The sequence below is a fragment of the Ruditapes philippinarum genome, unplaced genomic scaffold (genome assembly GCF_026571515.1).
Source record: "Ruditapes philippinarum isolate M1 unplaced genomic scaffold, ASM2657151v2 ctg675_1_1_1_1, whole genome shotgun sequence".
Taxonomy (NCBI): domain Eukaryota; kingdom Metazoa; phylum Mollusca; class Bivalvia; order Venerida; family Veneridae; genus Ruditapes; species Ruditapes philippinarum.
Window position 1 is genome coordinate 201,159 of NW_026867036.1, and position 25,967 is coordinate 227,125.

The following is a 25,967-nucleotide window of genomic DNA, read 5'->3' on the forward strand; positions in this document are numbered from 1 at the left end:
ATGGTGTGTGTTCAAGTCCTTATGGGTCATGATAATATTTCCTCATATAACACCAGTAATGGTTTGTTCCAGGAAATGAACTTTAGAGTGACTCCAATAAACTACAAGTTTTCTTCACAACTGAGCTAAAATAATGTACCTAACATGTATGTGACTGTATCACAGATAAAATTATAATTTGTTAAGCCCCTTTGTTGACTAATAGACCCTTTTTGCCCTGATTAACCTTTTTGTTATGGTTAATTACCCAAAAACTATCAAAGATATCCACTTTAAACTGGAATACTTGATCAAGATTAAAATTGGAATGCATGTAGTCAGGACAGATAATTATGAGGGTCATTTTTAGCTCGACTATTCGATAAGAATAAGTAGAGCTATTGCAGTCACCCGAGCGTCGGCGTCGGCGTAACCACTTATGTTAAAGTTTTTGTAATAGTTCAAATATTTTCAAAGTCCATAGACATATGGCTTTGAAACTTTGCACACTTGTTCACCATCATGACCCCAACCTGTAGACAGGAGGAGGTAACTCTATCAAGCATTTTGACAGAATTATGCCCCTTTTTCGACTTAGAATTTACGTTAAAGTTTTTGTAATAGTTCAAATATTTTCAAAGTCCATTGACATATGGCTTTGAAACTTTACACACTTGTTCACCATCATGACCCCAACCTGGAAACAGGAGGAGGTAACTCTATCAAGCATTTTGACAGAATTATGCCCCTTTTTCGACTTAGAATTTACGTTAAAGTTTTTGTAATAGTTCAAATATTTTCAAAGTCCATTGACATATGGCTTTGAAACTTTGCACACTTGTTCACCATCATGACCCCAATCTGTAAACAGGAGGAGGTAACTCTATCAAGCATTTTGACAGAATTATGCCCCTTTTTCGACTTAGAATTTACGTTAAAGTTTTTGTAATAGTTCAAATATTTTCAAAGTCCATTGACATATGGCTTTGAAACTTTGCACACTTGTTCACCATCATGACCCCAATCTGTAAACAGGAGGAGGTTACTCTATCAAGCATTTGACAGAATTATGCCCCTTTTTCGACTTAGAATTTACGTTAAAGTTTTTGTAATAGTTCAAATATTTTCAAAGTCCATTGACATATGGCTTTGAAACTTTGCACACTTGTTCACCATCATGACCCCAACCTGTAAACAGGAGGAGGTAACTCTATCAAGCATTTTTTTTACTATCAAGCACTAAGAATAGTCGAGCGTTGCTGTCCTACCGACAGCTCTTGTTTGCTTAATTATCTCCCTTTCATATTTTTGAAATTTTTGCAAAAACCATCACATATATTCACTTCTTAATTGAGGTACTTGTTTACTATCAATGGCAAATGATTTAGATAACCATTTTGTAGCATTATGCCCCTTTTGCTTTTGTTATACTATCAAGTATACTGAGAAAAGAGGCGCCTGACTGCTGCTCCTTGCACAACTCTAAGTTGTTGATATACTGGGACCAAAAGTATACTTTTTATGTTTTGGGTCCCAGATATATTAAGCCCAACAAATTGTGCGCTCTGGGGCTTTTTATTATATAGATGATGGTTGCCTTTAGACTGACATCTGTGTAATAACAGTTTGTAAAATCAGTCGGTCTTGCAGTCAAAATATTGAGCATTGATCATTTTTATAGCTTATATATAAAACATTAACAAAACAATAATGTTTATTAAAACAAGCCATTTTGTACAAGGCCAAACAGTTGCACGAACATATATTTGTTAAAAAATGTTACGCAATGATGCTCATAGAGTCATCTTAAGTTATGGGAGACAGTCTGATACATGTGTCGACCCGTGCAACCCCCCACTCTGTGAGATATTTTATGCAAGAGCAACTTGCCTTTGTAACATGTCAGAACTCAAAATAATTTTATTTTGTTGTAATGACATTTCGTGTTACCTCAAATGAATTAATATATAAACAATCATAAATTTAGTAGTAGTATATGTGGAGATGAACTTTCCTTCTGTTTTATTAAGAAATTATTATATTATACCTAACCTGAATTTATATTTATCAGCCAATCAAATTTGTTATTACTTCTCAGCCGTACTTGACCTTTAAGAGTTTCTTACAAGACAGCAATGCAATAATTTTCATAAAAAGTTACCGTAAATATAAAAGATTGTGTTTTACATTTTGCTAAAAATATTATATGACTGAAGCATTTATTTTCCTATGAATACATGCCGGTTTGTTGATCAAATTATTTGAAGTAAGGAGCGACTAAATTTGTTTCATGCGTGTGACGTAAAACAAATGATTTCCTGACCTAAAAAAATGGGTTACCATATCGTATAATTTCGTAATCAAATTTGATGCGTAAACGGAAATAACTTTTATCTATTTTTAACGAGGAATCATTTTAAATAAATGCCTGTAGTATACAAATAATACTTCTAAGTTTGGTTCAATGTTCATATCAATACTCTATTTTGTAGACTTGTGACTCAAAAAAAATTTAAAGGCTAGATCTAAATTTTGTACATAATTTTCATATCATGTAAGTAAATCTTATAATTTTATCATCCTACAGGTATATTTAAGTATGTATTGCGCAACTTTTAGATAAAACGATAACATAATCTTTATTTATAGTTGGTAACAATAAAACTTAGACACTAGCTATTTTCCAACCTGTATAAAATTTAAAAAAATTGATTTAGAAAACAAAAATGTTCATCTATAATAGCTGTAATATAAATTGATATTTATAAGCACATATCATTCTGGATAGAATAATAATAGATTACACTTGTACAATTAGAGGAGGAAGAAAAATGACATTGTCGGATTGGATATTACATGCATGTGTTTTCAGACTAATACACCTTTTTTACAGATCATCATGTTATTCTATTATCCATATACCATCTGGTAGTTGAACGGGTTTGTTTTGGAAGTAAGGTCTATGTCCTTCTTCGGGATCTAGGCATGATTTTTGTCACAGCAGATGAATTGGGGTCAGTTTGGCCCTAAATTGTACTCGGGGGGGGGGGGACCCAGAGTCAGCTTGGCCCTCTTCCAACTTGGCATGGGTCAACTCTGCCCATATTTGTAGGGCCGAGTAGACTCTTTACAGAGTAGACTTTTTACCACAACAGATGCTAGGTTACTATCCCCAGGTGGACCTGTGCAGATTATACATGTTGAAGAAATCATACTACAGGTGTGATTTTTGAGCTCACAACCACAAAAAACGGATCCCATGCTCTCTCCCTAGTCTTTTCACCATTCACTTAAAAACTCTTTACCAGAAGCAACTTTCCTTTGCAATTGTATCTCTCATAACTTGTACTTGATTCAGTAGTGAAACAACACTAAGACACCGTTTCTAAGAACATGTCCCTGAAATCATTGCTGGAAGATATTTGTAGTGCTCACATTTGCATGGTGTAAAAAAATATGTGGTTTGAAGATGCTCACTCGCATTGCATTGTATTTTTTTTACATGAGACAGTTAGTGATACAAAGAGTGTTGCATTAATGTAAATTACTAATTTTTAGGGAGTTAAGGATGGGAGCAGAGGATTACTTTACTTTATATGGGTTAAAAGGAAAAAAATTGTTGTAGAAGAAAGAAGGGCAACTAGTTTCTGTTAAATTTAAAGTTAACAAAGGGACCGTGGCATGCGGGTGTTCCCTCGTGTTTAAACCCATCTTTTAAAATTTTCTGTAGAGTCTGTTTTTGGGCACTCGCTTAAAGAAGATGATTGATCAAATATGATATTTGACAGGGTTGGGTAAAGGAAACAAAAAATTTAGTCTTGTAAGTTTCATGTACAGGGTATCATTCCAAGTTAATGTCAGTAAGACAATAGCATAATGTTGTGCTTTGTGCTAAATGTTTTATAATGAAGTTTGTTAAAGCAGACACTAAAGACTTGCATTAAAGGCACAGTTAAAAGTTATAAATAGTACATGAAAAATATGGACATATAATGAGATATATGGCAATGGAGCCCAGAGAATATAGTTTAGGAAGTCTTGTTTAAAAATAACAAGTTAAATTTCTGAACAATATATATATGAAAAACTGAGAAATATGCCCAGTATTTAACTTCAATTTTCTTTATAAAGGGCATACCATTCATTAATTATTTTAAGCGTTTTAATTTTTTTTACAAGAAAGTTACATTCCAGTTGAATTTTATTGCATATGTATAAATTAATACAAATTTCAGATCAAATATAAAGAAAAAGTAAAAGCTTACTTTTAAGAATTAATAATTAAGACAATTTGTATATTTTTGGTGATAAAAAAATGTTAGTAAAAGTTTTGCTGTGAAAATTATGTTTGTCAGGTTTAAGAATTAGGTGATTCCAAATTTCACATTATAAGCTTAGTGGACTTAATGGAATATAACTTACAAGATTGATAGAATATAAGTTTTTTTTAAAGGATTTTTTCTTGTTTGAAATTTATTTTTATTTGTTCATTTTTGGTATATCTATACATATTGATATATGTTTGATTATAATTTACATGTATGTTTGTCAAGTACAGTGGCAAGTAAAAAGATACCAGTGGGGAATAAAATGTAGATTAATACTTCAAAGAGTTTAAACTTTTGCAGTTACAACTTAAATCAAATGAATGAAAAGTGAAATGAAAATATTAAGATACCAAAATATAACATCTATAGACGGCAAGGATTTTATGCTGTTTGAATGTTGTTTATATTAATTAAATATATTTATTAGTGCAATGCCACTGGTCTCTTTTTTTTTTCACAAATCCTATGTGTATAATTTTGAAAATCAGTTTTGTTTTGACATTCTTCTTTTGTTAGGGAATGTGATAGCAAATAAGTGTCAGTGCGAAAGAAAAAAAATATAAAAAAAATGACATGTACCTGTATCAACTTAACTGGTCAGTTTTACTTTATCATTACAGAAAAGAAGTTTATGTTCTTTTAAAAACCAAAATTGTCACATGTCATCTGGTCAAATCAATTTTTTATGCAATTAAATATATGGCAGTTGTTAAAATTTAATCTAAGATTTTGTCTTAACAGCATATAAAGATATTTGAAACTCAGAATTATTTTGCAGTTGTATACCATCAGATTTGAAAGTAAAATTGTAAGACTGACCAGCATTGTAGAAAGTATGAAAGTAAATGTGAACAAATGGTGTAAATCTGGTTTGAATTTTATAGTTTATTTAGGGTTACAATTAAGTGAACTGGACAGTTAGAATTAAAGGAACGCCACTGAGGTCCAAAAAGCATAAAGGCATAAGATTTTTTATTCTTTCTTTTTACACAATGAAAATGATTATTCTGAAAAAATGAGCAGATGATCAGAAATTTTGCACAAAGGTTATTGATTCAGACATGTTTCAAATAGTAAAACAAATCTGTCATGTCAAAAAAACCTAAGTGGAGTCTCGTTGAGGCCACATAAGAAACTTGGGATGGACATGGTTATTTTATACCAGTATATTTGATATACTTCATGTATATAGGAGGAGCATTTTATTTTGATTTACTTTGTAAACTTACTAAAGCTATTTCATAAAACAAAAGCTCAAGGGCCATGACTTTGAACAAAATGTTTGTTTACGTGTCAGGCATATCTTGTAGGAAGAAAGTTTATTTTAAGTATTTTCTTTCATTTTGTTAAAATCTTTTATTTTGTTAAAATGAAATTTTGAAGAGCGCAGAAGCTTTTGTGTTTAAAATAAAGACAATTGTTCATTCAGGTATTGCCCTGAACTATTTATGAATGATAGAATCTATACAGATTGATGATATTTTGTTACAGAAAGAATCTATACACATTGTTGATTTTTTGTTTGTCAGAAGTTGTGTATACATCTGATAATATAAATAGATAAATTTCTAATTAAAATGCAATGAAGTAATAATATGTATATTAGAACATGCACTTAATGCATATTGGAGACAGACATGTATGTGTCAAGACAAAAGTTGGTATTTTTAACTTCTGTGCATAACAAACATATTGTGAATTTAAATATATTCTTAAAATTTTTGTTTGATATCCAAATTAGGAAGTTTCTAGAAGCAGGAGAATTAAAATTTTAAGTAATTCAGTTAACATGTTTTCCCCTGTTTTTAACATTGTTACTGAACAAAATTTTTGGAAACAAATCTGAGGTCTTTTTTTTTCTGAGGTCTTAATTTTGCATTAATTGTCAAATTCTGTAAAATCAACTTTTTGTTATCCTTATTTGAAATGAATTTTTAAAAAAAAAAAACTGTTTGAAATTAAGTTTTAAAAAATTTTTTTTTTTTGAAAATATAAAATAGTCATATAGACCAATAACAGAAAAAAATGTTATAGTTTAAAAAAATATAGTTTAAGAAATAAGATAAAAATATAGGGTACACTGACAAGAGACATGAAGACCAAGAAGTTGCCGGTTCCCTGCAGTCTGACTCTTTAAGGTAAAATATCTTACTTTTAAAGATACTGTTCCATAAAATACATTTGTGTCGAGGTTTTGTTTATGAAGTTGTTTATTTTTGTTTGTTTAACTTTTATTTATGATTTCAAGGCGAAGCAAATGAAAAGAAATTCTAAGTAATATTAGTTTGATGAAAAATTTACAAATTATAGAGAATAATTAACAATGTGATACTGTATTTGATGCTTTTTTTTTAACCAATTATTAAAATGTTACTAAGATCAGAATGGCCTTGTGTTATGGCATCTTACTTCATATTTTCCTTCACTGCTGTTGTTTTGAATCCAATCCTAAACTTTAGTGTGAGGAAACTACATGTATCCGGCTTGCTTACGAAAGGTCGATGGTTTTACTTTGGTGTTCATTCGCACCTAAAATAATATGTTTTGTAAAAATGTTAATACATGTAGATTGAAGTTTTAATTGTTTGTTTAATAATAATGTTTTTGATTATTTTTCCTGCCATATTCAATGGTGTAATAATTGTTAATAGTAAATGACTTGTTTATGTAACTTAATACTTAAAGGGATTTACATTTCTTTTATTGCAGGTCTGGCTATTGGACGCAAGTTCATCCACCTTCTCAGTTTTAGGAAAGAAAATTTTTAAGCCATCTTTGGATAGGACATGATTTATTTCAGTCTTATTGCATTTTGTTGGTTTAATTAGAAAAAAAATTATATTGTTGTGTGAATGAAAAGTGTGAGTGAAAATGTTTCAGGACTTTTGACATGACTGATAAATATATATAATAAAATAGATGGCATGTTTTCAACTTGAACTCCTAGATATGGACTAAGGGGACGACACATTCCGCTCGCAACAACACTCATTAGGGCAACTAGAGGGATCGAGGGAAGATGGCAAAGACAGGGGACGATTGTTACTTCTTCTACAACCAAACTTGTATAAAGGTAAAATCATTTCACTAATCTTGCAGTTCTTGTTTTCTATAAACCCTTAACCTGCTGGAACTGAAAGTGATTAACTTTTGTCACGAGGATTGAGCCAGCCCAGCCTACAAGTTCTATACTGTTTGTAGCTCACTTTTTTTGTATTTTGATATTGAAATCCCTCAAACTTCAAATGGAGTGTTCCAAAATCAAGGCAGAGCAGGTCCATTATGCAAATACAGTTGGTTCAGTGTTAACTTTTAATCCTTGCATTACACGGTATATTTCAATGGATCATACAGTTTCTGTTTTGACTTTATATGCTTCCATGAATGATCATCCAGCATTCTCATAGCACCTTTCTATGAATTACCAGTATCTTAGGTAATTTGTGTTTTGGTACATTACATTGACCTTTACCTTTGGGTATGATTTAAGGCTGATCGGATAAAGGCCACAGAAACTGAGGCTTAGGCTTTAAATAGATATACCTGCTTTTCATCATAGTTAAGCCAGTAAAACCACAGGGCTTTGTTTTACTTAACATTTTTGGAGACTTGTCTTCCCATCAGGTAAATTCCTTTAAATAATTTGGTAATAAGCCAGGAAGTAAAAGAAATATTTACTAATTTGCATGATTTGGTACAAGAAAAATACAAAGATTAAATAGGAAGAATGTTGTTATATGAGATCTTGAAGAGGAAAGATTGATTACTGTCATAAAAAAATTCTGAATACATGTTAAGATTCTCTGCAGAGATTGTTTATGTATATATTACTATTATACTATATATTGTAGGGAGAATTGTGTCCATACCGACACGTCGAGGAAGCCAAGGGTAGTACGGTGACTTGCGATAAATGGAGAATGCATTTATGCAAGGCTCTCCCGTGTCCTTTACGACATATGGAGTTACAGGTAGGAATATTGTTTAACTTTACAAATATGAATTTGTTTCATAATTTTAATGTGATTTTTGTGACTCCTGCTACAGAATTGCCGGGACAAATAGGGATCTCATCTATTTTGTCTGTCTGCACTACGGAAAAGAAATAGGGGGCAATCTAAATGTAAACAGAACAAAAGATAACGATAGAGTTATTCATTATTAACAATTTATTTAGTAACAAAAGAGGAAGGGTCCGATTAAACAAAAGAAAATAAAAGAAATGTTCCCCTTTTTCCATTTTGATTGCATGTCTGTCTGTCTGACCATTTGTCACAAAAATGCTATGATATTTACAAAGCTGTAGATAATAAAGTTCATATATATGAAAAATTTCAGCAAAATGTACCATGTTTTTATGAGACTCAGCCAGGGGGTTGTACCAGACCAAACTGTGTGTTCCGCCACAAGTTCAGTAAACAACAGACTGCCCCACCAGGACCAGTACCCGTTTCAGTCGCTCCAGTACCGGCCAGAAATATCCTCCAACGGCCACCAGTTTCAGGTATGTTCATATTGCATTTATATAACATATCACTTCAAATCTATATTTATTAAAAAAAACTCTGGCATCATTTTAAAATTCAACACCTGATAATCAATGAACAACAGTACGGCATCAGTTATTCAGAATCTGTTATTTCTATTACTGAGACCCCCTTTGGTGTAAAAAAGAAGCCAAAAAACTTCTGTGACAAAAAAATGTCTTGAATACAATAAATTGACAATACTTGTTATAAAGTAGACAGTAATCGATCTTCCAGAAAGTAGTGATATTGTCACTGACAATTGACTAAAAGTGTAGACTTAAGAGATGTCAAAAGTTGAAGGCTTTATTTCCAGCTGGCTTACAGAATTTTGGTGATTCTACTCAGGTACTTGCATGTGACTGAAAAAAAAAATGCAAAGAGGTGCACCTGAGGTCTTTCTACACCAGTAAAAGCTGCAAAGTCGCCAGCTGTCTATACTGTGTTGGTGCAACATTAAACCCAATAAAAAAGAGACAACATTATCAAAATTTCAAACTAAATTTGAACTTTCCTCTCCTTAAACTTGCTTTTGATGTCAATATGAAATGATTAATAGAACATGACTTGATGAATTTTTTTTGCAAAAACCTAGCATGTCAGGACATGCAAAATATAACCTAAAATTTATTGTAATGATAAACAGTAATTCTTTGTTATGATTTTACCATTTCATTGGGAAGCAAATACCTTTGTTATAATCCATTTTTTGCTTATGCATTTTAATTGTTTGTGTTATATATAAGTGGAATTTATTTATTAGCGGGACCAGTACCAGTAATTTACAATCGCCCTCCACCACCACCACGCCCTGGTTGGCAAGGTGCGGGCATTGGACCGGCACAGATGTTCCCAGGGCCACCTATCACTCGACCACCTCCTGGGTTCCCGCCATTTCACCCAGGTGCTTCTCTACCACCAGCAAGTGTTCCATTGATGCAGATTGATCCTGTTATAATTAACCCAAATGAAGGTAACTACAATCATTTCTACCACAGAATTCTGATACTGTGAAATATCAAAATGCGATTACAAGATACAAAGTCAATGTACAAAAAATCATAATAATGACCAGTAAATGACTATCTATAAAACCTCGGAAAAAATGAATCCTCTGAAAACCAGACTTTAGGTTAGCCTGAGCAGGGTCCTGTTTTCAGAGTTTTTACTGTACCTGTTAATATTGATATGAATGTGAATTACATTTATGAAAAAAACAAAAAACAAACAAACGCACCCTTTTTAGCTGTTAACACAACTCAAACTGAAATGATTACTGTACTTTCATATAACATTAATTTCCATCTTGTCATTAAATTTACAAAATGTATTCTAGCTGTCATTGACAGAAAATTTTGTATTGGTATATTGAAAGCCAAGTATTGATGATATATTGATATATTGAACTAAATAGCTAGTACAGCGGAAAACCATGTTATTAAACTGTTATTTTGGTGTAATGCATGCTTGTTTTAGTCATCCCAAATACAACATACTTAAAGACTGTCTGTTTTACAGAGTCTGACCAAGATAGCATTAAAGGCTCACCGATGAAAGTTGTAACAAGAGTACAGCCCACAGTTCCACCTCATACACAAATACAGGTATGATCTTTTACTATTTCAAAGTAATTTCCCGTCTAAATGTGATTTTAAACACCTTTCTGATAGTCATTAGTGCTTCTTTTAGGGATTACTCTGTACCAAATGTATAATAACTGCATTAAAAGATAGGAGTAATACTTCTTGCTACAGAATTTTATAAGACATTAATAATTATTTGTGATCTGCTCTAAATTAATTTTTGTGTGTACAAATACAAGTCATTAATAAAGTGACTATTATCAAGTGTTTTATTTGTTAGTTAATTTGAATTGAATGTTTTTGATTTTCAGTCCAGTAATCCTTTGGATTATTTTCTAAATGCCAAACCTTGGGTTGATACAAGCCAAAGAAATGTTTATAGAAGATCACCTAGTCCCATTCTGAGGAGGTCACGTTCTAAAAGTCCTCGTAGGTCTTTGAGCCCACGTAGATCTGTAAGCCCACGCAGGTCCCAGAGTCCGACTCCAGTGAGCAGACAGAGGTCATTAAGTGCTGAGCGCTATAGTTCCAGTATAAGGCGACGATCAGGAAGTTTAGACCGGTCAAGGAGTCCAGAGTGGAGAGATAGCAGAAGATTTGGCCGCAGGTCAAGTAGAAGTCCTCCCAGGCGAAGATCCAGGTAAAATTACAGGATATTTCATTTTGTTTTTTTAACATGAATTTATTAAGTAATAAACATACCTGAATATAATATTTTATTTATTGCTTACTGAGAAAAGAACTGTTTACAATAAAAATTATCACTTTTCCATTGAGGAGGCTATAGTGTAATGCTTACATTTAGTCCCCTTTTATGCTATGTTTGTGTAAGGCCATAGAAAATTAATCTTTAGACTCTCATCCAGGTTCAAGAAATAATTGGGGCGGTTGGGCGGAATTTATAATTTATAATTTATTTTATCCAGCACTTTTAAGACCTGAAAAAAAACAGAAATGTATGAATATATTGATGAACGTCGCATCATTTCCACCCAGATTTTGATCAAAACTAAACCCAAACCAATCACAAACAGTTTTCTTGTTTACTGCATCATATATTTCACATATGACGAACATTTTGACAATTTTACTGATCGAAAACAACGTATTTTAAATCTTGATCACTAGACGCTGTAAACCTCAGTCTGATTTTTATGTGTTCGTCCCGCGAATATTCAACCACGATTTTCGGACGAATTTTCGTCCACAGACGTCTGCGAAATGCAGGGTTCCCGCTGTCGATCGCCAATGGCTTCAAATGCGACAAAATATTAATTCTGGCGCATAAAATCTTTAATTTGCGAATTCAACTGGCGCCAACGTAAGATAAAAGCATCCGACAACTAGTACACTTAAATGTCATAAGAGGCCGCGTCAATTACATAAGCGGCCCAAATGTTAAAGGTCACGCACTATTAATCGGGTACCGTATAATCAATTATGTCATCAATTGTGTGACACTTCGGGAACATGTGAAGATGAAACTAATTTTGACCAAGAGGGAACCCTGGAAATGAACAATTTTTTTTTTTGAAAATAAATTATTTTGGGGCGGAAAGATTTTGATACGGGCGGGCGGGGATGAGAGTCTAAAGATTAATTTTCTGTGGCCTAATGCAAATGATGTCATGTCGAAATATATACTTTGTCATGCCTTACCTTTTTGACAGAGTGATACAAGCTGCACAGGCATTTGATTAATCTTTCCACACTTAACTAACAAAACATTTTGGATTCAAATGGGGGTTGGGAAAGTGGCTGTTATTGCTTTGGATAATACACAGAGAGGAGCATTTCGCTGTTGTCTTACCTTACCTTAACAGTATTATTGTGATTAAAATCCAACCAAAAGGAAAATATTATTATTATTATGTATGTTTATCTATTTCTGTTACAGAAGTCCAAATCGTGACAGGGAAAGAGGTATACTGAACAAGTTCCGACAAGGGGGCCGGGGTCGGAAACTACAGGAGGTGAAAGTGACAGGATCTAAAATTATATCCATTAAAAAAGATAAGAAACAAGAGAAAGAGGAGGAAGAAGAGAAGGAAAAACAAACAGAGAAGAAAGAAGAAAAAGTGGACAAAGTGAAAAGTATATAGTTTTTGAATATTTTTTTTGCTCATTTTATCAAACTTGTAAAATTACAATGGGATTTTATATGAAAGTGGCTTTCTTCTTTAAAGGTTAAATATGTTATTTTTTAGTCCAATTTCTAGAAGTGCTTTCTTGATGCGAATGAACTAGATCAAAGTTTGGCCATTTGCATATGTAGTAATCCATATTAATAATAGTGCTATCTAAGTTACGATAGAAAAAAGTGTTTCAGTTCTTGCATCAATATTTTTACTAAAACATTGTTGTATTTAAGGTGATCGCAGTAAAGTTGTCGCAGACATTGTGAAAGAGGACGTCAAATCATTGGAAGATATTTATAGAGAACGTGCCCTGCAATCCTTGATGGATGCAAAACGAAAGAAAAGTTAGTGTTATACATGTAGATATTTTTTGTGAGAAATTGTTTGATTTAATAATGCTGACCAAATGTGTCGTGATTTTTAGCTCGACTATTCGATAAGAATAAGTAGAGCTATTGTAGTACCCCGAGCGTCGGCGTAACCACTTATGTTAAAGTTTTTGTAATAGTTCAAATATTTTCAAAGTCCATTGACATATGGCTTTGAAACTTTGCACACTTGTTCACCATCATGACCCCAACCTGTAGACAGGAGGAGGTAACTCTATCAAGCATTTTGACAGAATTATGCCCCTTTTTGGACTTAGAATTTACGTTAAAGTTTTTGTAATAGTTCAAATATTTTCAAAGTCCATTGACATATGGCTTTGAAACTTTGCACACTTGTTCACCATCATGACCCCAACCTGTAAACAGGAGGAGGTAACTATATCAAGCATTTTTTTTTACTATCAAGCACTAAGAATAGTCGAGCGTTGCTGTCCTACCGACAGCTCTTGTTCTATGATTTTATGTGTTTTCCATTGGTAGGCGTTTTTCGAAAATTCTTTGTAATCTTTATTAATTTTACAGTAACTTTGATTGTCCTAATTTGAATCCATCTATTGTTGACTGTTTGGTAAAGATTATTATAAAATCATTGTCATTTCATAAAGGGATCTAATATTTTTGATCCATCTTTTCATATTTAAGAATGAGTATTTCATATATATGATTCTTAAATGTCTTCCAATAAAAGCCCTAGAACCAGCCTAGCAAATGGTATATGATCACAAGTATTGTACCATTATGCTTACTTACTTTCTTGAGGAAACAAGATACGTTTAAATGATTATTTGTTACCAGCAAACTTTTAAAAAAATGCTTTATATGATTAATTTACAGTCCTTGAAAACAAGAGAAAAAGGTGGGAAAATGTGGGGGCAAAGAAGGTATCCGAGTCAGAGAAATCCGATAAATCAGGGAAACAGTCTGGAGATGATGAGGACCAGTCCAATGTTGATGAAAAGGGAGATAATAAGAATGAAGAAGTGGATTCAAGGTAAAATATTTCCACAATTACCAAAACTGCCCTCAGTAGGTTCACTGGAAGAATATAATTAAATTTTTTAATGCTGGAACTCTATAAAGGGCTTATTTCCCTTAAATTGATAACAGACTCCTTCAAAATAAAGTCCACTTAGAATATTTGATATGTTAAAATTTGAGATGTTTCTTCTACTCATCATTGTTAGTTTGAAATGGATAGTTTTACCATACTGTGCTGAAATTAGGTAATGATTCTACCCTTCTTCAGTTCATTTGACTTTAGTTGTAGGGGATTTCATTAACAAAATACAAAAGTTATGCTACCAACTAATGTGCATTGTGGCCTGGCTGTAACTGATAACAAAGGCTGATTACTTTCAATTCCAGCAAGTTATGGGTAAAAGAATTAAAGATGATAATATGGTCAGACAATAAAAATGTTATTATCATTCAGAAGTTATATTATTTCAACTGTCTGTGGGCTATAACTATTTAACCAGTTTGTTTCTTTTCATGTGTAGAATTGTCAACATTGTAAACATTTATATACTGCGATCAAATTGTGATATATACATATACCAAGATATATTCTCTCTCAACAGTAGTGACTCTGCAGATGAGGGAGGTGATAACAAGTCAGATATTGACCTACCTGATGATATAGATATAGAAATTGGTGAAGGTGATCTAGAAGATGATAATGAAAGTGAGAAAAGTGAATCTGATAAGGAATCTGAACATGATAAGAGAGAAGAAGGTAATCTTGTAATTATATTACTAGCAGTTCTGTGTAATATTTTAAGGGCTGTTTTATTTAAAGAAAAAAATGGGGGTTTGCTGTAAAAGTCGTCTTAAAAAAGTGCCCTTTTTCTATGATTTTAAAAAGGTTTAATATATTTTTTTTAAAAAACTTCCCAATCCTTGTTCTTTCAAAACCCGTCTTATTATTTCCCTTTTTTCAATATTTTAAACTTTAGGAATTTTTTTGGGAAATTTTACAATCCAAAATTTAAAGGGAATTTTAAATTTAAAAAACTTACAATCCTTTTTCCCAATCTTTTTAACGTTTTGCCACGGGGAATATACCAATGCAAAAGGTTTTCCAGACCAAAAATAAATTTGGCGTTTTTGTTTTTTTTACATTCAAAAAAGTGTGTTTTTTTTAATTTTTTTGAGGGGGGCCTTTTAAAAGGGCTTTTTAAAAGACAGTCCCCTTGGGCCAAAACAGCTGCCTCCTTATGGCAACTTTGATAGGCAGTAATAATGTCATACCTATTTGATATGTTTACATATCTATGCAATATTTTTACTTTTTTCAGACTTGCCGGTCAAGCACAAAATTAAATCAAAAAGTTCTGTATCCATACCAGGTAAAGTGAAATTAATATTTGGCTTGGTAGTATAAATTTTAACAACACTCAACATTTACCAGTAAAGGTGTAACAGTCATTTAGTAAAGTGATAGGATAGTTCTGACAGTATTTTATTAATTATTTTCCTTACAGTAATTTTTTTTTCCTTTAAAAGTAATCTATGCCTTAGTGGCATTTATGTTTCAATGTCTATGTTAATTTTGGTGTTTTTATAGTTTAGTTTAATGTATATTTTAGTTTAATGTATGTATTAAATTTGTTTAAAAATTGAATATTTGTGGAATCAAACCAATATGATGCCTTTTTTGTAACATTTTCAGAAAAGGCCTAGAAATTAAATAAAGGGTTTTTGGTTTTTAAAAGGGGAAAAAAAAAATCCGGGAGCTTTTGAGTGCAAGAAAACTTTTCTTTGGCCGGTACCAATAAAAAAATCTGTAAAAAAAAGATTTTGGTTTAAAAGATAGATTTGGGTTTTAAAAAATAATCCAGTGAGTAAAAAATTTCAGAAAGATCTAAAAAAATTTGGGAAAGGGGGAAGTGTTTTTTTTATAAAAAGTTTAAATTTACCGACATGAAAAAACGTAAGAGTTCCGGGAAAAACATTTTAATGGTGCCGCAGATAACTATAAAAAATCAGTCGGACATCGAAGATAGAAAAGCCGGAATATTTCAGAGACTTGGCCTAAAAGATGACGAGGAAAATGATTCCGACTCCAAAAAAGAGCGGAAAAGAAAGCGGGGCATTGACGAAGAACTGATGAAACTTCTGCATGAACAAGAGGCGGAAATTGAAGAGGAAGATTTAGAACTTCTGTCGAAGAAAGAGAAAAAGAAGTTGTTGAAAAGGTTGTTAACTCAGCAAGGGAGAGAAGAGGAATATGAGCTGTTAAGAAAGAAGAAGAAAAAAGGATTAAAGAAGAAGAGAGAGTACAAAGATCTGGATGATGAGAGGGAATCCAAGAGGAAGATTAATGTACAAAGTGAAAAAGGTCAGTTTCTAGTATTTTGATATAGCGTGGGTTCAGACTCATTCAGGGGTAAGCCATCGTTTCCTTAAGCAAGAAACTGTATTCCTTGCTCAGTACTCGTTTATTCCAGTATTGAGAAATATAATGTGACTATAAGCTTACAGCTTCCTACACAAACTAAAATAGATTCAGCGTAAACTGTTTATGTTAGGGTATTTAATCTGTTAGAATTAGCGATACCATTTATGTTGTATTTATGAAAAAATTGTTTATTTTGACACTGATTATAGTTTTAATTGTATTTGAAAAGTTATGCATCTTTTTCCAAACAAACAGTTTTCTAGTTTAATAGCAGTCTATATGGAATGATAAGTAGTGAAAGATGCTGTTATGTATAAATTTACTATTATTAAACCACCTGCTCTTAATTATGGTAATATTTAAAACAATAGCAGATGACGATGCAGGGGAAGATGTAGATTTAGAAGATCTTCAGTCAGAGGATGAAATACAACTTGAAGAAGAAGAAGAGACAGAGATAATACATACTGAAGGTAAGAGACTTCAATATTCATTCATTCATTGGTATAATATAGTACTAAAAATAGATGTATTAAATAAGCTGAAATTACTTAAAATTATAATTCCTCTGTATAAAACCATTCATGATTTAATGTATAAAGAACTTGCTTATGAACAGGGGATGTATGTAGTAGAGTGGTTAAGATTGCTTGTCACTCCTCACTGTGGGTTTTCCTCATCATTGTGGGTGTGAAATGAATCCTGCCATGGACATAAGATTCTTTCATTTGATAGCTGTATTGCTAGGTGAGAATAGGTTGTTAATTCTAATTGTGTGCTTGCTCAAGCCAGCATGGACAGGCATCTGAATTGTTCCACCACTAGTTAAAGCTGGAGAGCCCATCTTAACTGTTTTGGTATAACTTAAAACCAAACCCAGTATAAAAGGATTCTAATCAAGAACATTTGCTGAATATTTTGGGGTCCTCTGTGACCGAGTGTTATAGATTGATGTCTTTAAAATCACTTGCCCCTCACTGCTGAAAGTTTGAATCCTGTCAGCGACCTTGTAGTCTTTCATGCTAGCAACCTATCCAGCTAACTTGAGTGCCTGTTTGTCCCTGAAATAATTCACAAGTGAGTTTTTCTCCACCAGTGAAGTATGACCTTTATCATGTCAGTATGACTTAAAATCCAACAAAACAAGCAAGCAATTTTGAAGTTACCACCCAATAAAAGAATTATTTTAGAAGTTGAAAAAGAGCAAAAGAATTGTAAAGAGGCAAAGAGGAACATCCAAAGAGAAAAAGATGAAAAGGAGTTGAAAGCTGCGCGAGCTCTCTTGAACCCAAGTCTTTAGATGATATCAGGGGAAAGAAAACGAGCATTAAAAAATCCCAACCTGGTTTTGTATTTGTTCTATGATAATGGCTCCAGATTTATGCTTATCGTTATGAAAGTTCTGAAAATGTAATAGCAAAAATACTTTTTTGTTAAGTGAACAAATAAAGTATACATTGCAAACAGCACTTAAATTACCAAATAAGGTCCAAATATCCCCCCCCCCCCCAAAAAAAAAAAAAAAAAAAACAAAAACAACAACAACAAAAAACCCTTACTGCGAGAGACTCATACAGTAGAAATATAGTGATAAATACCTAAAAATCACTCATTCATGTAAATCATTACTTGAATTGTGAATTGTTTTACTTTAATTAAGTCTTAGTTCATATTTGTAAAAGTTTATTTTCTTTATATGTTTTGGCTCATCTGGAGGCATGCAGCTTTAACATGCTGAATGTTCATAAATGAGTTTGTCTAACTTCTATTGTTGGATCTGTCCACTACCAATTTGGTTGATATCAAGATGAAAATTTTAAATTGGTGAGCCTGGTCCGACTGCACGAACATGTAGGTTGGCTAGTCTGTACTAGTGTCAATGACTAGTCACTTTAGGTTTCAGCAGGGCTAGAGTTTATTAGAGGCTTATCTTTTTCTAATATATTGCTTAATGCCTTTAATATTCTATTTAGAAAAGTTTCAGAATCTTTTGATATCATATGGTAGTCAGATTTTAAAGTAATTTAGGATAACAGAAGATATAGATTCTACTCAGGTTGAATTGTTTGTAGAAATGTGGTACCAGTATATTGTTCATTAAGTTATATTTTGCCTTATTCTAATGAATCTTGATAACAGTTTTGCCTACTTTTAGGCAATGACTTTTAGCAGTGTTGTTTACATAATGGTGCTGGTAAAATTTTATATATGAAGCTTTTAAGTTGTTGCTGTTTCTTTTTCAGGGGACACTAAAATAAAGATTGCCCAGGGACAGAACAAAAGGAAAATTGTTGTCGGTAAGAAATGATAAATATATAGAGCTTTATTTTGACAAAGTTTCCAATAACATGTATTAATCTTGCAAAAAACAGTTCCCTTAATTTACACTTTAAAAAATAAATTTTTACTTTAAAAATTTTTTTCTTTTTGGGTTTCAGTTTATAAATATTTTCCCCGGTTTGGGTTTTTTTTCAAATATTTTGGCCCCATCTGGAGGGTGTGCTTTAAGGGGTTTTCAGAAAAACCTTTTCCCGTGGGTTGTGGTTTTAAAAAACTGGTTTGCAAAAAACAATTATTTGTTCAAAATTGGGGTTTTTAAAAATGGGAAAAAAGATATGTTTATCATTTGGGATTAAATAGTTTCTCTGATTTTTAGAACGGGGGTTTTTTTTAAAATTATATCAAATAGAATGATTACAGAACTGTATTTTTTTACAGAAAAAGGAAACAAACCTCCTTTAAAACTGTTGATCGCCCCTTTTCATATCACATTCCCTGGGATAGAATCTGCCCACCAAAAAAGTAAAAAATTATAAAAAGTAATTTTTTGGGGGGGGGAAAGGGGGGGAAGGGAAGGGTTGGGGAAAAAAAAAATCCCAACCAGTTGAAGGGTAAGGGCAACTGGTAGAGGATTTAAAAGAGAAAGACAAATATATATACCTCCTACAGCTAAAAGAACAGGTTAGATATTTGTTAATATACATATAATTTAAATTGTATGAAGATGGATTTGTACTCAGTAGTTTTTCTCATTTAATTGGGAAAAGGACTTAGTCTGTTGATTTGGGGATTTTTTTCCCCTTAAAATCGTTTATTTGGGAAGTAAAAAGGTGGTATGAGTTTAGATGTTTGGGAAAATTGCATGGCTTAAAAGACGTTTTATTTGGGAAGTGGCCTTTTATAATCAAAGAAGAATTTATAGGCCTTTGTTGTATGAGGAGAAAAATTACTGGACTATAATTCTAGTATCTATCAATGTCTCAATAAAACTTTATACCTACTATATATGTATACATTGCCATTCAGAGCAAAACTGGGAAAAATTGTTCTCCACAAATCAAATTTGGTACAGTGCTAGAAATGATTTTTAATTGATTGAAGTTTTACAGCAATGATGTTGAAATCAAAACTCAGATACATGTATATGTGATTTCTTTATGTTACTATTCTCATTCAGGTTGAAAAGGGCTTGTACTAACTTGATTTATGAAAATATATATATGCAAAAAGCATTATTTTGTATTATCATAATTTAGCAATGTTTACTACTGTATGTATCCAATGAAATCTACTCATTTCCTTATGTATATTTTTCCTGTAATCAAATAGAATAACATAATGATATCATATTTTTAAACTGCTTTTTTAACTGATTAAAGCTTAGCAACTGTGATAAAAGTCCTAAGATAATTGGTGATTATTTATAGTTCCAGAAGAACCAGTGACTATAAAAAAGGTAGGACCTCCAAAAGGTCGTGAGATAATTCAGTATGAAGACATGTTCAGTAAGAAATCCACACCAGCTGTTGAAGAGAAGAAGAGTACAGTCAGGCTGACAAAATCTGCCTCAGAGAGTGTAATAAGACCTCGGTTACAGCTAAACAGGGGACCACCTAAGGTAACTTTATGTTGCAACTAGTGTTGTTATATTTTTCTTGTCCTTCGGGATCATTGATACCAGCACTATTAAGTGTTGAGAATTGAGTACCGCTCAAGCCGGTGCTAGGGGGGCGTGAGGGATGTTGCACATATTCATTAACCCTCATGTACAGACTCAATCAAACCGAGTCTGCAATTCTCTGGTAATTTTGTTGTGATTAATACTTCCGAGGGATCACTTTGTTTCCAGATTTTTATGTTTAAAGTTTATAAAATATATTATTTTATGCATTTATAAAGTTATATTAAAACTGTTTTGAAGAAGAGTTAGGTGTTAGAATATTTAGACCTAAATCTACTGTATTTTTAGCTCACCTGTCACAAAGTGACAGGGTGAGCTTTTGTGATTGCTTTTCGTCCGGCGTCCGTCCGTAAACTTTTACTTTAAATGACATCTCCTCATAAACCACTAAGCCAATTTCATCCAAACTTCACAGGAATGTTCCTTTGGTGGTCACCTTTGAAAATTGTTCAAAGAATTTCCATGCAGAACTCTGGTTGCCATGGCAACCGAAAGAAAAAACTTTAAATATCTTCTTTTAAAAAACCCTAAGAGCTAGAGCTTAGATATTTGGCATGAAACATCCTCTAGTGAGTGTCTACCAAGTTTGTTCAAATAAAAGCCCTGGGATCAAAATTGGCCCCGCCCCAGGGGGTCATTGATTTTCCCTATATGCATATAGTAAAAACTTAAAAAAAGTCCTCTTTTAAAGAACCCAAAGAGCTAGAGCTAAGATATTTAGCATGAAACATCTTCCAATGAGTGTCTACTAAGTTTGTTCAAATAAAAGCCCTGGGGTCAAAATTGGCCCCGCCCCAGGGAGTCATTGATTTTCCCTATATGCATATAGTAAAAACTTAAAAAATCATCTTTAAAAGAAATCAAAGAGCTAGAGCTTAGATATGTAGCATGAAACATGTTGTAATGGGTGTCTACCAAGTTTGTTCAAATAAAAGCCCTTGGGTCAAAATTGGCCCTGCCCCGGGGTCATTGATTTTTCTTATATGTATATAGCAAAAAACTTAAAAAATCTTCTTTGAAAAAACCCAAATAGCTAGAGTTTAGATATTAAGCATGAAACATCTTCTAGTGAGTGTCTACAAAGTTTGTTCAAATAAAAGCCCTGGGGTCAAAATTGGCCCTGCCCCGGGGTCATTGATTTTCCTTATATGTGTATAGCAAAAACTTAAAAATCTTCTTTGAAAAAACCCAAATAGCTAGAGTTTAGATATTAAGCATGAAACATCTTCTAGTAAGTGTTTACAAAGTTTGTTCAAATAAAAGCTCTAGGGTCAAAACTGGCCCCGCCCCAGGGGTGTCATTGTTTTTAACTATATGTGTATAGAAAAAACTTATAAAATCTTCTTTTAAAAAACCCAATAAGGTAGAGCTTAGATGTTTAGCATGAAACATCTTCTTATGGGTGTCTACCAAGTTTGTTAAAATAAAAGCCCTTGGGTTAAAATTGGACCTGCCGGGGGGGGGGGGGAAAAGGGGGAGATCATTGTTTTTCATTATATGTGTGTAGTAAAAACTTATTAACATCCTGAAACATCTTCTAATGGGTGTCTTCCAAGTATGTTCAAATAAAAGCCCTGGGGTTTAAACTGGCCCCGCTCTGGGGGCCTATATACAGGTGAGCGACCTCAGGGCCATCATGGCCCTCTTGTTTAATAAAAGCCCCACCTGGAGGTTGGTGGCAGGAGAACAGAAGGTCCTTTTACTTTGAAAAGCAACAGGACTTTGTTATAATTAGCTGTCACATTAACACCTGTACTTATTGTCCTCCAGTTACTGATGTAGGGCTTATGACCTCATTCGTCATTTTATTAACAACAGTGCTTGAATTCTCATCTATCTTATCAAGTTATGTATAGATCAAAAGGAAAAGTTATACAGTAAAGAAATTGAAAAGTTAAAGTAGAGATTTTACAGGAATATATCATTTTTATGTAATGTTTGCAGGTGGAAGTAAAAGACGCCACTGTAAAGACATTTGCAGAAATCATGGCGGAGAAGAAGAGGAAACGAATGTTAGCCCAACAAGAAAAACCATATACACCAATATCATTTGATGATAAAGGTAGGAATATTATTATATTTCTAAAGTGTAACATGAAAAAACATATATATCCATTTCATTTGATGTGTTGAAATAACTTAGATTTGATAAAATGGATACATTATACGATATATCTAAAATTAATCTGGAATTATCAATGAAATATAAGATTCATAATATAACATTTCCTATCATAGTTTCTACATCTTTTATTAAAATCACCTAACCCCAAAAATAGACAAGGGAGGTGGCCAAGTGGTTAAGGTGTATGTCTTTCAAATCAGGTAGCCTAACTTAAATTATGACCATAATTCCTCGTGTGACACCAATGCTGGTTAGTTCCAGGAAGTGGACTTGAAAATGATTTAAAATAATCTTAAAGCTTTCATTACAATCAGGATTTATACACTTACTATGTTTAAATTTAAAACTTAATGTATGGATTATAAGATTCTCAAAGAATTTAGACCTATTTCTGTATATCATTTGTTACTTTTGTTACAAATCTGTTTATCCCTGTGTGATTGTAAGTGACAACTAAATGGGTTCGAATAACTGGAGACAGTGCATCTCTTAGCTCACAGGTGGGATAGTTTTTACCCCTTGTGTGGCTTTACTTTTGTTATAACCGAGGTTAGCAAAATCATCTTTCCTGTTTCGGCGCTGTATGACCTAAATTTTTTTACAAACAAACAAATCAAACCTACTCAATATAATCAATATTCATACACAGTTGTGTATATTTTATTGAATTTCTGTAAAATATATTAAGCAGCCTCCTTATCTTCTATTCAGTGTTTATACAATGTTTAAATATGTTACAGAATCGTCACAAGGAAGTATATCAGCAGATGACAGGCTATCACCTACACCATCGCAATCCACAATATCATCCAGCATTTCTAACGTCTCTAGTCCAGTAAAAACATTGTCTCAACCACCAAGTGCTTCAAATACAGAAAAAACGGAAACAAAATCTCGCTGGAAAAAACGCAAAACGAGCATTCCAGAAGCTCCTGCACAGGAAAAAAGTGTTACAGAAACTCAGGAAAATAAATTTAATATCACAAAAGATAGTAAACAATCAAGTGAGTCAGATATTTTTGTAGTGGATAAAAGTGAAAAGGTGGATGAATCTGGGTTTGACGAAGAGTTTACCTCACTAACATCTGTATCACCTGTGAAAACAGAGTCATCTATTACTTTTCATGAAAGGTAAGGCTGTTTTAACCCTGAACTTTTTGAATTTCTGAAATGGACTTGTCCAGCATCCATTTTTGGAAAAATCCGTTATCAGTTTTGGATGTACAGACTGGCCTGGCTCTATACTGGTGGCAAGGGCTAATCACTATAAGTTTTTAGCAGCTTAGGGGCTAAGTCAAGGAAGCTCTTGAGTGTTGATGGTTTAATGATTTGCATGTGATAGGCTATGTACATGTTTTTTGAGGAGTCATTGACTATTTTTGTTCACAGTCACACTAATGCAGTCTGTTAAGCAGTGGTTTTATCTTGATATTTTCATGTTAACTTAATTTCTGTCATGTAGTAAGTAACAAAATTTCAGAATGATCATTTGGTTTACTGCCTCCTTTATACTTGAATAAAGTGTGTCTTTATTCACTCCTGATGTTCATTCTATTTTTAACTTGAAAGCGGCCACTTCACAGGAATGTTTTTCACTTAATTATAAGCACAAATGCTCGCTACTTACATTGTAATTATGCTCTGATTAGCATTGATTACTGTTGATTTTTTTTATAGGAAAAATGCAAACACAGACTCGTAGTCACATGGTTTTAAGTGGTTTAGATATATCATATATTGTCACCTTAGTGCAGTAACAGGTTAAGTCCTTCTAACTTAAAAAGGAGTTTACCAGTTCTTGCACTAAGTTGACAAACCATGAAGGATTTCAGATTTACAAATCATCAAGTTTGATGGAAATGAATGTTCTGTTATGCAAAAACAGGCTTACATAAGAGAACAATGTATTTTGACATGGATTAGAGAAGAAATAAGTCTGCTGTTATTAACATTATATTCTATTGTTTGAAAAATCTCTTCTTCTACTCATGTTTCCTTGTTTTCTTTCACAGTAGAAAAGGGAGAGAAGAGAAGAAAAGCATATCGGAGAGTTTTATGGACTTTGAAGACGATTTACTCAACATGGATGATGATGACGACATAGATCTCGAACTGGATGGTGGTGGCAAGGATACTGATGAACTAATGAGAGAAATTGATGAAATGCTCTCATAAAATTACAACTTTGTTAAACGATTAATGTGATGTTTAAGCATTCTATAATGACAGTTGCTCACATGCTATGACTAAAGTTGGTATCATGAGTGAAGACTTGAGTGTAGTGTTTCAATTGATGATAAAGAGAAAGAGATTGCTAATGCTATAGAAAAAGAGCTTGTAATAGGTTTATAAGTTTACATTTTGTAGATGGTCACAGTGCTACTTTGTATATGGTCTTAGTGTTATTTTAATGCCTATTGTGAATTATATTTTCTGTCTGAAACTTCTGTACATAACACTAGTGTTATACTTTGTTAAAATGTAAATAAGACCTCATTCTTCTTGCCCTGGACTGAAGGCCATTTTGAACTAGGTTTAACTTGTATATTTATATTTCATGAAGTATTTTAGTTAGATGAGATACTAATAAAAATGACATTTAGCATTTTGTTGAGTTGCACATCCAGTGAAAGTTCAAGAAAGAGATTTAGCACTTGATTAATAATAATTATAGCAGCATTTGGACATGGTATTGTTAAGTTGTCCTTGCCGCAAACAACAACAAATCATGGATGTATGACATCTTTTCAAAACATTACGATTTCATTAAAAAAAGTGCTAAAGGAGAAGTGTTAAATTTTCTGATGAAATATTATGAAATAAAAATTTGTTTATATGATAAGAGGCCATAGAGGGTGTTTATTTATATGTTTTTGTTGGTTAATATGAAACTAAAGTGATTAGTTTTAGAACAGCTTAATTTGTGGGCACTTATATAACTTTGGGATAAAAGTTAATGTATTCTTTTTTGAGAGATTTTCGTCATTATTTTATATGTTTATTTGATAAGTGAATTCTGAGAATTTGAATTTATTGATTAAAAGAAAAAAAAGAATATGAAAACATTTCTAGATTATATTATAGAGAATGACTAATTGTAAATGAAATTAAAACAACACCAAAAAAACACAAAAAAAAAGCAAAACTAACTTATGTTGTTATTTAAAAAAATATACAAACTGATATGCTCAAATCAACCAATACGATGTGTTAGGTTGTTATATATTTTTCTTAAATTTTAAGATTACCAAACAGTGATTGATGGTTACATGGTATATGAAGTACCCATTGCATTTCATCTGTTATAGACACATTGTTTATAATTCAGGAATTTATAAACCTTTATTCATATGTTTTCATGAAACGTTTGTGTGCAATACATTAAGCAGATATGATTTTGAGAAATACAAAGAAATGTTTTAACATGTTTATGTGCTAAATTGTCAGAGATACTTTGACAATAAAAAAATAACAAAACAAAAAAGTTGTTACATGGAAATAGCGTCTTCCTTTGCTAGGCATTTACTCTATATATGTA

At 32.4% G+C, this 25,967-nt stretch overlaps 3 protein-coding genes across 3 annotated transcripts; all 3 read left to right on the forward strand.

Annotated features, from left to right (window-relative positions):
* The first annotated feature begins 3,734 nt into the window (after positions 1 to 3,734).
* LOC132734594 (uncharacterized protein DDB_G0284459-like) lies at positions 3,735 to 15,625 on the forward strand. The gene is made up of 13 exons (XM_060721371.1): positions 3,735 to 6,445; positions 7,017 to 7,380; positions 8,159 to 8,278; positions 8,646 to 8,811; positions 9,597 to 9,806; positions 10,352 to 10,437; positions 10,728 to 11,056; positions 12,314 to 12,510; positions 12,788 to 12,898; positions 13,778 to 13,934; positions 14,524 to 14,678; positions 15,241 to 15,291; positions 15,615 to 15,625. Exons 2-13 carry the CDS (start codon positions 7,327 to 7,329, stop codon positions 15,623 to 15,625), a joined length of 1,647 nt encoding a protein of 548 aa, XP_060577354.1. The 5' UTR covers positions 3,735 to 6,445; positions 7,017 to 7,326.
* A 239-nt stretch (positions 15,626 to 15,864) lies between these two features.
* LOC132734584 (uncharacterized) lies at positions 15,865 to 17,643 on the forward strand. The gene is made up of 3 exons (XM_060721358.1): positions 15,865 to 16,283; positions 16,715 to 16,816; positions 17,534 to 17,643. The coding sequence occupies exons 1-3, from the start codon at positions 15,866 to 15,868 to the stop codon at positions 17,641 to 17,643; spliced, it is 630 nt and encodes a 209-aa protein (XP_060577341.1). The 5' UTR covers position 15,865.
* A 1,602-nt stretch (positions 17,644 to 19,245) lies between these two features.
* LOC132734586 (uncharacterized) lies at positions 19,246 to 24,744 on the forward strand. Its single transcript, XM_060721360.1, has 5 exons — positions 19,246 to 19,304; positions 20,051 to 20,241; positions 22,249 to 22,366; positions 23,170 to 23,560; positions 24,442 to 24,744. The coding sequence occupies exons 2-5, from the start codon at positions 20,122 to 20,124 to the stop codon at positions 24,602 to 24,604; spliced, it is 792 nt and encodes a 263-aa protein (XP_060577343.1). The 5' UTR covers positions 19,246 to 19,304; positions 20,051 to 20,121; the 3' UTR covers positions 24,605 to 24,744.
* The last annotated feature ends 1,223 nt before the right edge of the window (positions 24,745 to 25,967 follow it).